We start from the raw sequence: 12548 nt of genomic DNA on the forward strand, positions 1-12548 counted from the left end.
GAAACCCTGCTGTGTGGCTGTAAACATGGGGAAGGGGGTTGAAAAAAGGCCTGTTATGACCCAGACCTTCCAGAGTGGGGGGAAAGTAGAGGTTGTTGGACCATGTCATAGAGTCTGCCTGTTCGGAAACGTTAGACTGTTCTCGGCACCGTCAGAGTCCAGAGAAATTCACACCATTCTGCGATGAGCCGAGCCGTCCAACACCATTGTCTTCAGTAGGAAACTTTGCGGGAGGGTTCAGTGCAAGGGGTAGTACCGGCCCCTCATTTCGATGCACTAAACTTGAGCAAATCTCTTGCGTATTTCGAGTTGTCTCATGCTGTTGCTTGGATTATTTCGCACAAATATGCGAATATCCTGACTTCTATTTTTTACTTCTTTAAAATTTTTAAATTGCAATATTTTTAATATTTTGCTTGGTCATCACCGCATCTCCCTCTGTATACTGTCACCTGAGGCAATTCAGGCATTATTGTGTGACTTAAAATATGTATTTTGTTACAATACAGTATATTCCTACTAAAATATTTTTAGATTGATTTGATATCTTCCACAATTATTGTATAATCTAATAATACTAAGGATGATTTAATTCTCGCCTTGCATACAAATTTTTGATTTACAAGTTCCTGCCTGTTTTTGTGTCTTTTTAATCTTATAGTACATTTTCAAATTCCTGTCTTCATCATAATGTGTACATAAGAATCTATTGGATTGGACCAGACAAAAATAAACCATAGTTTTACCTTTGGTTTTGTCAGTTACTTCCCTGTGAAGTAGAATGAACTCTTCATGATATATGAATGTTTTAACACAACACTGTGATTTCAATTTACTGTGGGAATTTTTAATAATGTTCCTAGTAATTAATAACCCCTTAATTGTGGAACTTTATGAACAAGTGTCTGCTGGAAAATGTAGTTTTTTTTTTAGCAGGCCTGTCTTATTTTATGCAGTAATTTCTTTTTTTATAGAATAACTTTCATATTCCATGGCAAATGTAAATAATACAATTGTATGAAAATACAATAATACATAGCATGTTGGCATGTATGTACTTGAGGTTCATGCAGAATAAATCGTTCTGTTGTGGAAGTCTTTAACCCGTAACAGGCATGGTGCCACATTGTAACGCAAAGGGTGTAGCGTGATCCTGTGGACCCCCAAATTGAATTTACTATTTTCACGAGTTATCAAAACATTAGTGAACTTTTTCACAAATTTTCATGTATTTTGGACCTTTTTTATGGAATTATGATAAACTTTTATCCACTATTTCAGTTATTTTTATTACTGTATCTGGTCAGAAATCAACTTGGAAATAAGGTGCTTTGCAATGCAGTGTATACTTCCCCCAGGTCTTTATTTCACTTAAAAGAATGAATGTTGAATGTTTCAACATCACCTAACCTAACCTCTTTTTTTATCCATGTTGAGAGTCTGTGTGTGTCATCATGTGGATTGTGACTGACATGGAACCTTCATTGAAACTGATGGCATGTACACTTTTCCCAAGTTTAAAGAGAATGTGATGGAGATTTGAAATATATCCTGAAACTTGGCAGATATCACATACATGATGCACTTTTTCTACTCACTGTACCCTTAGTTCTATGACACCCAACAGATCTTGCTAGGTATTCAGCACCATGCATTAATTCTTACTTTATGGGCCTCCCCAATGGTGTATGGTAAAGTTGTGTCCTTGTAATCAAGGGGTCCAAATGGATCAGAACCCACTTTAAACTACAGGTTGAGTCCCCATTAGTGTACCTGAGCATAAAGTGGATGTAACACAGACTTTGACAATTCTTATTTTTATCATCAAACTAATTTGTGGCTTCAACAGCACTTGAAGTTCATGTTATGTACCATTGATGTATGCACTTGTGATGTAACATAATTTTTATGTGCAATTTTTAACTTTTTAAAAAAAAAATTGCATTATTTTTCATGATTACAATTGTTTAGAGAACTATGGTGACTGACATCTGATGGTTTTGTTATATTATCTAACATTTATGTACATTTAACAGCTCTGCGGAGGGATTGGAATCATTCATCACAACTGTTCTCCAGAGTATCAAGCCAATGAGGTACACAAAGTGAAGAAATACAAGCATGGATTTATAAGGGACCCAGTAGTGTTAAGTCCAAGCAATAAGGTAAGTATAGTTTAGTTGAGATGATGTATTTTATCTGTACTATCCCATTCCACTGAATATCCATATTTACATGTAATTTACTCAATTCTTTTCACTGCTGTGTTTCAGTGTTTCCACCCCAATATAAAAATATAAGTGTGGCAAACCCTCGATAATTTTATCTAAAGCTGCATGGGTCAAAGTTAAACCAAATTATGACAAGACACTTATTTTTTTTTTTGTTTATATTTAAACCAAATCTCAACTAAAGGTTAATGAACTCAGAAATGACCAAAATGTCACTTACCATGTTTTACACCCGATTTCTTCATAAATTTCATTGTATTACCACTCATCTTCATCTTTGCGATTAGCCAAAAGTGGCAGAAAATCGAAGAAAAAACAAATCAGTCCATCCAATACTCATGTTTCATCCACCCACCTTATCATTCATGTCCATTTCAGTTGCCTCCATATACCTAAGGGTTCTAGTAGAGGAGATAACCTTGATAAAAATAAATAAATTAAAACTATTCCAAAGGGTTCATTACACATGTTGATGTGCCAGTGTTGGCTGCAGGAGTGCTTGCAGTTATGAACGGTCTTGGACCTTGCGTAGCCTTCATTTTGGAAGGGTAGGCCTCCCTTGACTCTTTGGACCCCAAACTGTACCACCTTTTTCGTATGGATACAAAAAAGTATTTAAAGTGGAGTGGGGATGCTGTAAATGGCCCTTGGGCCCTGCTAAAAAGAAACCGGTAAGTAACATTACACTAGTGGCATGTGATAGTAGAGAATACTCGGAATACAGAATGCTTAACCAGCACAGAATAGAAGAGTGGAGCTATTTCACTGTCGCCATTTTTCAAGAAGCACCTCGATCATGTTGTTGCTGGCTGAGATGTTCCAGAGATAAAATAAAAGCTCCGGAAAAGGAACTTGCTTACTTATCCACACTGGTACTGATTGACAATCACTGAATCTCTTAAAACGTACCTCATTGGGTGTTATATCTGTTCATGTTGAATCCTACTGTCAGCTGAACAGCTGTATAGGTACTTGCCCTTGGGATCTGCTGAATGCCAATGGCAGGCTTTGGCTATCGATGTTGCACCACGGAGTTTTTTTTTTATTAGATTCTACTTACAAAAAAATACACTGCTATTTTAGTTGTGTATATACTATGTAGATACATTCAATAAGGCTAGTGAAATATGAAGATAACAGTTGGAAAAAATAAAGTTCATTCAAAAAAAAAAAGAAGTGGCTTTTTGCAACACTTCTGCATGTCAAAAGTTGTATTTTATATTTAGAAATGAGTGACTTTTTACATTAGAGATACAAATGAAACCTGTGGAACAAAGAAAAATGCTGCCACCAAAGTATACTAATGTATTTTCATTCAAGGGAAAAGGACTAAGCAAAGAAAGTGTGGAAAATGTTTTTTCTTTCAAAGAAATGATTTTTTTTTTCTGACCACTTCAACTTCTTGCCCCTTCTTGTTTATAGACAGAAAGATGGGGAAATTAAAAAAAATGTCACTTTAAACTTCTATTTGTAAAATCTTTTAACTTTAAAAAAATATTTAGATCTTTACATTTACTTGTTTGAGATACCAACAAATCATTTTAAATTGATTGTTATCTTGATTTACTATTTGGTAAGTTTTTATTAGTTCACTAAAAATTGTCTTCATAGTTCTACAGGGTGGCTACTCACCGGGAATTATGCATGAATTATTGGCTCTGGGAATTATGCGTGAATTCTACTTGAATTTTTCTCCGTAGATGTGAAAAATTACAACTTTTTTAATCCAAATCCTATTCACATTTTATGCAAATAAAAATTATTTTCCTAAAATTTTCTTGCTCTCTTTGCTCGCAATTCCTGCTTTTCTTAGTCTTATCATGTTTATAACCATACCTAGGAGGCGGCAGGAGTCTGCCCTGGGTGCCGAACTATCTAAATGAAAAAAAATGTTGTAAAATTTGATTGATGATTAATTTGTTGTTTTAAGTCCAGTTGTTGCACAGAAAGGCTAATCGGGACTGGGCCTACAGTTTAAAGTGGAAATCGTTTGTTCAAACACAAATGCTTTAGCACCAACTTTTACCCCCTTTTTGCATAATTTACTGTGGTCCCGGCAGGTTCGAATCCTGGCTTGGGCATGGATGTTTGTGACTGTCCATTCATCAATTTCATCATATCACTCGTCCCCTTCTTCGCAAATTAGCCAAACTTGGCACAAAAAGCAAAGTAAAATAAAACAAATCAATAATAATGTTATAATAATAACATTATTATTAACATATTAGTACATTTATCCTGGCATTTTCTCCCCGCCCGCTCAGACAAGAATTCGTGGTTGTGCCTCTGATTGTAAATAGAAACTCAGCACCGTAATTAAATATTTTAATTATATTACGTATACCATTGAATTGAATTATAATTTTTGGATGTTGGAATCACATAGACCCTTTATTATTAAGATATTTGTGTGTGGATGTCGAGAGGCGGTGATACGTAAGGTTGAAATAGAGCAAACATCAGCTTGAATTTATGGAAAGTTTGCCTTGAAAAGTGGGAATTATATTTGAATTTTATCATGGTCCTAGAGTAGCCACCCTGTTCTAGTACAATTAACCGATACCTTTATTTCAGTTTTTCTATTTGGTAATGGGTTTAAATCCCAGTCAGGGCATGACTGTTCTTTGTCTGTCCCTTCATCAGTTTCATATCACTCATCCTCATCTTCGCAATTATAGTCTATGGGCCAAGTGTCCAAAATCAAGGATTTGGTTTAATTTGGGGGTACTAGTTTTCCTTTATGCCACGGTTATTTGGGTGTGTAAGGATACCAAAAAATCATGATTGCCATCTCAAAGTGGTAGCTAATAGAAATGGTGGCCAATCCAAGATGGCGGATGTTGACATTTCAAGAAATGACTATATCTCTGAAAACCAATGATCCAATTTTAACGATCTTTTTTTTTAAAAAAATCAAAGCTTAAGAAGTGGTCTATATTTAAGGTTATCTTACATTTTTTGATAGCAACCATTAACCATTACAGATTAGTAAAAGAAAATCATATTTTTTTACTAATTATTTTATGTTTATCATTAATTTAATAATGATCCAGGCATCTGAGAAGAAAGTGTTCCAAACAAAAATTATAGCGTAAATGTTTATCTTTAATTTAACATATTACACTTGTTGTTTTTGATCTCAGTATTTATATAAAATGAGTGAATTATGTAGTGTGTGCAGTGAATTCTGATAGCGGGATGTCCCGTTAGTCCTATTTAATTATGTCTGTTGTAACTGGTATTGACTATTGAATAGTATATTATTGTTATATACATGTAATAACATTTAATAATAATGATTATTATAATAATTATTATTATTAGTACTGTTATTATTAGTTATTGTAGTTCTAACTAGCCATGAATTTTGTTTGTTACCGGTGTTCATGGAAGAATGTTATTGATTGATTCAAATTAAATATTTGGATACATTAACACTTAGGCTATTTTTACCCTTAACATTATACAAGCCAAGGCCCTTACAATAGATAAAAATCAGCATGCGTCTCTAAAATCTCTGTAGCCATGGTAAAATGAGGCTGTATTGAGCACTCAGCACATGCATGGTCAAAACACCAGACGACACACAACCATTCAAAGGTAATCTCCCTGATGGCTTAGTGGTAATGTCATCACCTTGTAATCAAGAGTACCCAACTTCAGTACCCTGTGGAGGCACACAGTGGTTCGGATCCCACTTTAAACTGTAGGTCCACTCCCAATTAGCCTATCGGTGCATGAAGTGGACTTAAAACAAAAATTCAAATAAAAAACCCTACAAAGGATTATACTGGCCATAGGCCAGAAGCCAGAACCTCAGTGACCTGCAAGACTGCAGTTGCGGAGGTGAAGTACGTAGAAATTAGGTTGTTAAAATTTTGGGTGTTCAGAAGAACACTATAACATGCTCGTACTCTTTATTAGTTATTACTAGGGCTCGGAAGTTGAGGACCTATAAATTACCAAAAATATAAAAATACCTAAAAATATCAAAAAAAGGACCTAAAAATGGAAAAAAGGACATATAAATGTGATCCAAATTAATTAATAACTTCAGTTTTAATTGCATATTCATGAATAAAAAAAATACAAAATTCTGGTGGTATAGAACACACAGTGCGAAAAAACTATATGAAATGCATGTTCTTTCAGTCCAAAAATGTTTTTCTCTAGTTTCAGGGATGGTTCAAATTTATTTATTTATTTTTTTTTTATTTCGTTACAACAGAAAGGATGTTGAAGAGGTGTTGAACTGATGATGATTCGAATTGAGAATTGGCTGTAAAAACATAGTCGAAAGAAGGTGAAGTTGCAAAAAAAAAGCCATTAAGACCTAAAAAAATGGCTAAAAAAGGACAAATGAAACCCACGTTTTTCTGGCCTACAATGAACCAAAATGAACATATATTATGTTGGGCCTCGTCTTCGGACACTAGGAAAAAAAAGGATTTTTCCTCAACACTTCCGAGCCCTAGTTATTACAGCCGAAATGTCTGCTTTCAAGAAAGTAAAAATCTACCAAAGGTGGGGAATTAGCATCACCGAACGAAGTGCATGCACCAAAAGACAGACAGTTTTGTAGAATGCTGCCATGAGCAGAAATTTTGAATGAGAAAAAATGCATGATTTAGCGGATGAATTATTAGGAACTGTAAAATTCCATTGCACGTGTAGAGCCAATTTTACTAATATCAAGTCCTTAAGAAGAATAGGTATACTCCGAAAGTATCAGAAGCAAGTCCGCAAATCTTGCCACGAGAATGAAACTCAAGTCCGGCAATATGCAGGTTCCGTTTCAAACCATCACGTTCCGGCATTGCCTACGTGGGGGCCTGATGAAATATAAATTTCCTAAAAATATAGTTTTATTTAACTTTCGTCTTATTCTTCTACTTGATAAATGAAAATTAAGTTTATTCGGCCATGGGTGTATTGTCTAGTGTGTACAGAAGAAAACGAAATAAAAGTTTTAACTCTAGGATTCATAGTTTCCGAGATAACAATTTTTGGAATTTTGAATTTCCCATTAAAAAGCATGGCTTTTATATTAGAAAATGTTTTTCTACGAAAGTATCATTAGTAAGTGCACAATTCTTGCTACGAGAATGAAATACATATCAGGCAATACGCAGGAACTGTCTTGGACCCACACGTCCAGCCAGACATGATTGAACCTTCATGCCAAATTTCATCCAAATCAAAAAACCATGACCTGGAGGCTCTGGTCGTTCTGACGTGGAATGACCCAACAATAATATACTATTCAATAGTCAATACCAGTTACAACAGACATAATTAAATAGGACTAAGGACACATCCTGCTATCAGAATTTGCTACACACTACATAATTCATTTATTTTATATAAATTCTCTGAGACCAAAAACAACAATTGTAATATGTTAAATTAAAGATAAACATTTATGCTTCAGTTTTTGTTCGGAACACTTTCTTCTCAGATGCCTAGTTTATTATTAAATTAATGATAAACATAAAAGTATTAGTAAAAAATGTTTTTTTTTACTAATCCGTGATTAACTACTTAACTCTTTCGCTGCGGAATTCTCTGGCACACAATATCCCTTGGCTGCGTAATTAACTTTGAAAAAATATTTTTTTATAAACAAATAATTTTCACAATTACATTGCGTTATATATGAGAGAGAACTTTCAAAATTCATTCCTTGCACTGGAAAACCATTCTGTAGTCCCTGGTGGTATGATATTTTGAAAAAAAAAAAAATTAGAAAGAATAATTTTAAAAAATTACATTGCTAAATATGTTATAGAGAAATTACAAAAGTCATTCCTTGCACTGGCAAACCATTCTGTAGTCCCTGATGGTATGGTATTTCTCAAAACACGGGATGACTCAGAGTGGTGGAGCGGCGTGGAAATTCGTAAGTAGTATCAAGATACTGGGTGGCGAAAACTTCAGTTTGTTCTGCTGTGTGTTCAAATACTGAGCAGGGGAAATATTTGATAAAACAAGAAAATGGGGTGCTAAATACTGTACTGTCACCAAGTAACTTAGCACTTGCCTGTGTCGAACTTCCTGCACCTAGATCAATGCTGCTTTGCAGTCTGCTCCATGATGTTACAGACGGCGGTACAAATTCTTCATCAGACACTACACAATCACTGTCACCACTTGAAGTCTCATAAAAACTGTCGCTATTATCGTCACAACTTAATTCACCTTCTGATTCAACAGTTGAGTAACATCATTATCAGACAAGTGTTGACGACTTGACGAAGCCATGTTGTTTACATTTGAACATGCATTTGAAACTGACATGTCAGAGCACTCAACGCTCGTATTCTAAACGGAGGCGTAATTAGTGACATCATACGGATATAAACAAAACTACAAGTTCAAATAGTTCCAAATAGTATCAACAGATGTCTGAAGACTACTAAAAGCGACGTACTGCTGAAATGCGACACCCGCAGCGAGTGGAAGTATGAACTCGCAATAATGCGACTTCCGCAGAGCAAGGCACCTGGCATGCTGTGCATAAATGCGACGAGTGCAGCATTAATGGTGCTCCTATAAAAAAATGTAAGATAACCTTAAATATAGAACGCATCTTAAGCTTTGGTTTGAAAAAAAAGATTGTTGAAATCGGACCATTGGTTTCAGAGATATAGTTGTTTTTTGAGATGGCAATCATGGTTTTTTTGGTATCCTTACACACCCAAGTAACTGTGGCATAAAGGAAGATTAGAACCCCCAAATTATACCGTATTCTTGACTGGCCCATAGACTATTAGTCAAAAGTGGCAGAATGGAGAAGTTAAATAAACCAAATCAATCAACCTAATTGGTACCTACAGTTTTGTTATTTTTATTATTGTGAGAATGTCAATGTTTAGTTGCACATTAGATTAGTGGAGGATTATTGTTTTTATGAAAATATTGACTGGGTTGTTTGTCACTTATGATGGGTGTGCAGTCAGCACAAAGATGTGTGCGCAACCAACCAGTCAAGAGCTTCTGAAAATATTTTTCTGGTAGCTCACAATCGATAGTTTGGCAGTCCTGTCTTAGTCATCATTTTGCACCTTCTATATCACTTTAGCACATCGTGTACACTCTTGTTCACATAAGGTGGCACACTATCTAGGTTGAACAATTGAAGAATGTGCCACTTTATCTGAACAGCATTGCACAAAATCTGTTTTTAAGTAATTTTCATGAGACTCAAACAGTTGTATTGGGAATACAAGCATTGGAGAAAATCTTGACTACATGTTTTTCTTTACAATCAAACAATATCAAGTAGGGTGCCAATTCTTTCACAGGGTCCTGAATCAAATATTCCATTATTTTCCCCATTTTTGCAAGGTTGGTATTCTCTTGCCTCAGTGCATAAAGTGATTACCCGATTGCACTCCTCTCTTCTAGTTATGACTGACATCTGCAGTCACTCTCCCCCTCCCTCTGTCTCTTATGTTCCATGATGATAACCTTTTGCAGATGGGACCTTTTAATGCTATGAACCCCTTTTGAAACTGAAGGTTTTCAAGGATGAGCTTTTCAAATGTGGAGTGATGCACAAAAAATCATAGGATAACTATTTAGTCAACAGTTGGACTTGATTTTTGTCCTAAAAGTATCTGACTCTTGTGAGAAGGGAAATTTTGGTATTCCTTTCCCAACAAACATGTTTTATGTTGTTATTTAATTTATTATAAGAAGAAGAAAATTTCAATTTCTCACAAAAATTCCTATTTAGCCCCTCCCCCTCCCTGAGGATCCTGCAATAAACTGAAGTGCATAAGAAAAGTTAAATGTATGATGTTACAAGTGTGTGAAGTTGTGTTCATAATCGTTGAATAGTTTATTGGGAAAAAAATATTTAATTGTATTATTCAGTACTGAAAAAGGCAGCATTATTGCTAAAAGTTAGTTTAGTTTAGCAATTGTCTATGCTCTGTCTAAGGAATCTCTGGAGCAAGGTGGCACATATCAGTAGAGCAGGGGAAAAAGCAAGTGGGTGGAGCACACCAGTGCCTGCTACTGCAATGGCCGGTAGCTGCAGCCACATTTTTCTCTCCATGCACTCACTCTCCTCCCTCATGCGTTCATTGGTTGGACCCTCTTTGAGTCCTATTTGCAGGGACACTTATTTTTTTTCACTTGCCCCAGAGATTCCCAATACATAGTGTAGGTATAATTGAATTGTATGTACCATATGTAGAAATATACAGGGTGATTCTCTCGCTAGTAAACTCAAGACTCCTAAATAAGTTTTTAATTTTTGGATGGTTCCCTATGAAAATATACATGGACGAAACCTATGTATATCGAATGGGCTTTATTCCTACCTTGAGCCGTAACTGCCAAGAAGGGCATTTGACTCTTCTGTAGAGTGATTGCACTTGTGCCACAAATATGTACTTAGTCAAACAGCTCAGCAACAAATATTTTTCAGTATTATCACATTTGTGAAAAATCGAGGTCCCTACAGATGTCAAATTTACACATGTCACTTTGCATAGGGAACCATACAAAAATTTAAAATGTCATTGAGAAATGTTTGGGTTTCCTAGGGAGAGAATAAGCCCAGAGATTACATTCCATGCATGTAAGTATCTTAAGATGGAGACTGTCTGAAGGTAGGAATAACTTTAAAAGAGAGAATTGCACTTTTTGTATTTTGTATCCAAATATTGCGTAGGTTGTATTAATGGTATCTTTGTATAATTTATCTAGTTCTTTGCCATCTTTTTCCATTTAAATTTCTTTTATGTTTTGCATGTGTAAATTGGGTAGTAAAGTTATTCTCTAACCTGCTTTGGAAGGCTTTGGCTATGTAGATAATCATTCCCTCCAGAATACACTTATTGCATGCATGAAACATTTGAAACTGTTTTTCAGTGTTTATATACACAAAGTGTATGAGTGAAGAATCAGTTTCAAGATGAAGGAAACTGCATAGCATTCAGGAAATATTCAGTGTGATATTGTGAGTTTGCCACATGCACATAAAAAGCAAAAGATGGGACACAACTTTGAAAGTGAAGATGGTATTCATGAGCATATAATGTACAGATTGGTCTCTAATAGATTGCTTTTGGTGCAAGTGCTATTCCTTTCAATTCTGTAGTTCTTATCATTTCATCAAGCAACACCAATTATCTAAATATTCTGTACAAGCATAAACCACTTCATATTGTTCATTTTGCATAACCAACTCGCCAATTGTTAAAAAAGAATGTACATTCATCGTTCCAGTTGTCTTCCATACCACATGAATAAAGATGCATTTTTCATTGCTGAACTAGAAATAAATGGGGCTGCTTTTTCGTATATATAAACAAGCCCCCTTTTGAGACATTGTCAAGACCTGATGTACAGTAAATTGTAATAAGTTCTTCATTGATCTGTGGCTAAAATATTTACATGACAAATATAAAATGTTGAAAAATATTGTTAACATTTGTTATTGGGACATGCAATTAAGTTAAAAGTGAGAAATATTAAATTATGCATGTTCAAGTCTACTTTTAGTAAATACAGTGGAACCCCAATTTTGCATTCCTACAATTTGTTTTCCTGTTTCACTCAGCCATCCAGGTCACAGCAAAATGCCATGTTCATCTTGGTCTTACATTTGAACCAACTCCTGTTTCCAACTATGTAAGTTTTCGTAACCTGTGTCAATGTCCTAAAATTCATTCAAAGCAGTTGTGATTCATACTCCTTGAGGCTTGTGAAGGAAGTAAGGCAACTATTTGGTCCTGCATGAAGTAAGAAGGCAGGCCCTCTGCCTCATGATTGCAGAACAAGAGCACTGTAGCCAAGTCGCAAGATTGTAATGCCTGCTAAATGCTGCTTTCCTGAGGTTTTTAGCGCCAGCAAAGAATGTGATTCATGTGTCTTGTTTGCCCTTCACCCTCCATCCCAAAAGTGCACATGAAGAATTGACAAGAGGACTGAAATGCTATTCACCCCTTTTTCTGTGTGTGGTCACAGGAACTGTCGTGGTTGTAGGAGATTCAAACATTATCAGCTATGAAAAAAAAAAAAGAAAGGAAGCCCTGTATTTCTCAGGAAATAAGATAGGATCTAGGCTGTGTTTCAGTGCCATTTATTTGTCTGGGGTTTATGTTGCTTTTTGTCCTCTCTCTCGGTTAATCATGTCTTCAGAATATCAAATGTCATTGCTAGTGCCTCCCTATGTTACATAGTTTGTATTGTCAACAAGAACTTACAAAGTTGTTTTGCCTTGTACAAATTTGAAATATTACAGTAAAATATCTCTTGATAATGAGGATTAGGCTTGAAGTGCAAAAGCACAGAGAATGTATC

The 12548-nt window shown here is 35.3% G+C and overlaps 1 protein-coding gene across 4 annotated transcripts in view; it reads left to right on the plus strand.

Annotated features, from left to right (window-relative positions):
• The window catches only part of ras (Inosine-5'-monophosphate dehydrogenase ras), a 101101-nt gene that overhangs the window by 12786 nt on the left and 75767 nt on the right, over positions 1–12548 (plus strand). For all 4 annotated transcript variants that reach the window (XM_083117298.1, XM_083117299.1, XM_083117296.1 and 1 more), the window contains exon 4: positions 2037–2165. In XM_083117298.1, the coding sequence (XP_082973424.1) occupies positions 2037–2165 (129 nt within the window). The remainder of the gene's footprint in view (positions 1–2036; positions 2166–12548) is intronic.

This window comes from Lepisma saccharinum, chromosome 2 (assembly GCF_977018435.1).
Source record: "Lepisma saccharinum chromosome 2, izLepSacc3.1, whole genome shotgun sequence".
Lineage (NCBI taxonomy): Eukaryota > Metazoa > Arthropoda > Insecta > Zygentoma > Lepismatidae > Lepisma > Lepisma saccharinum.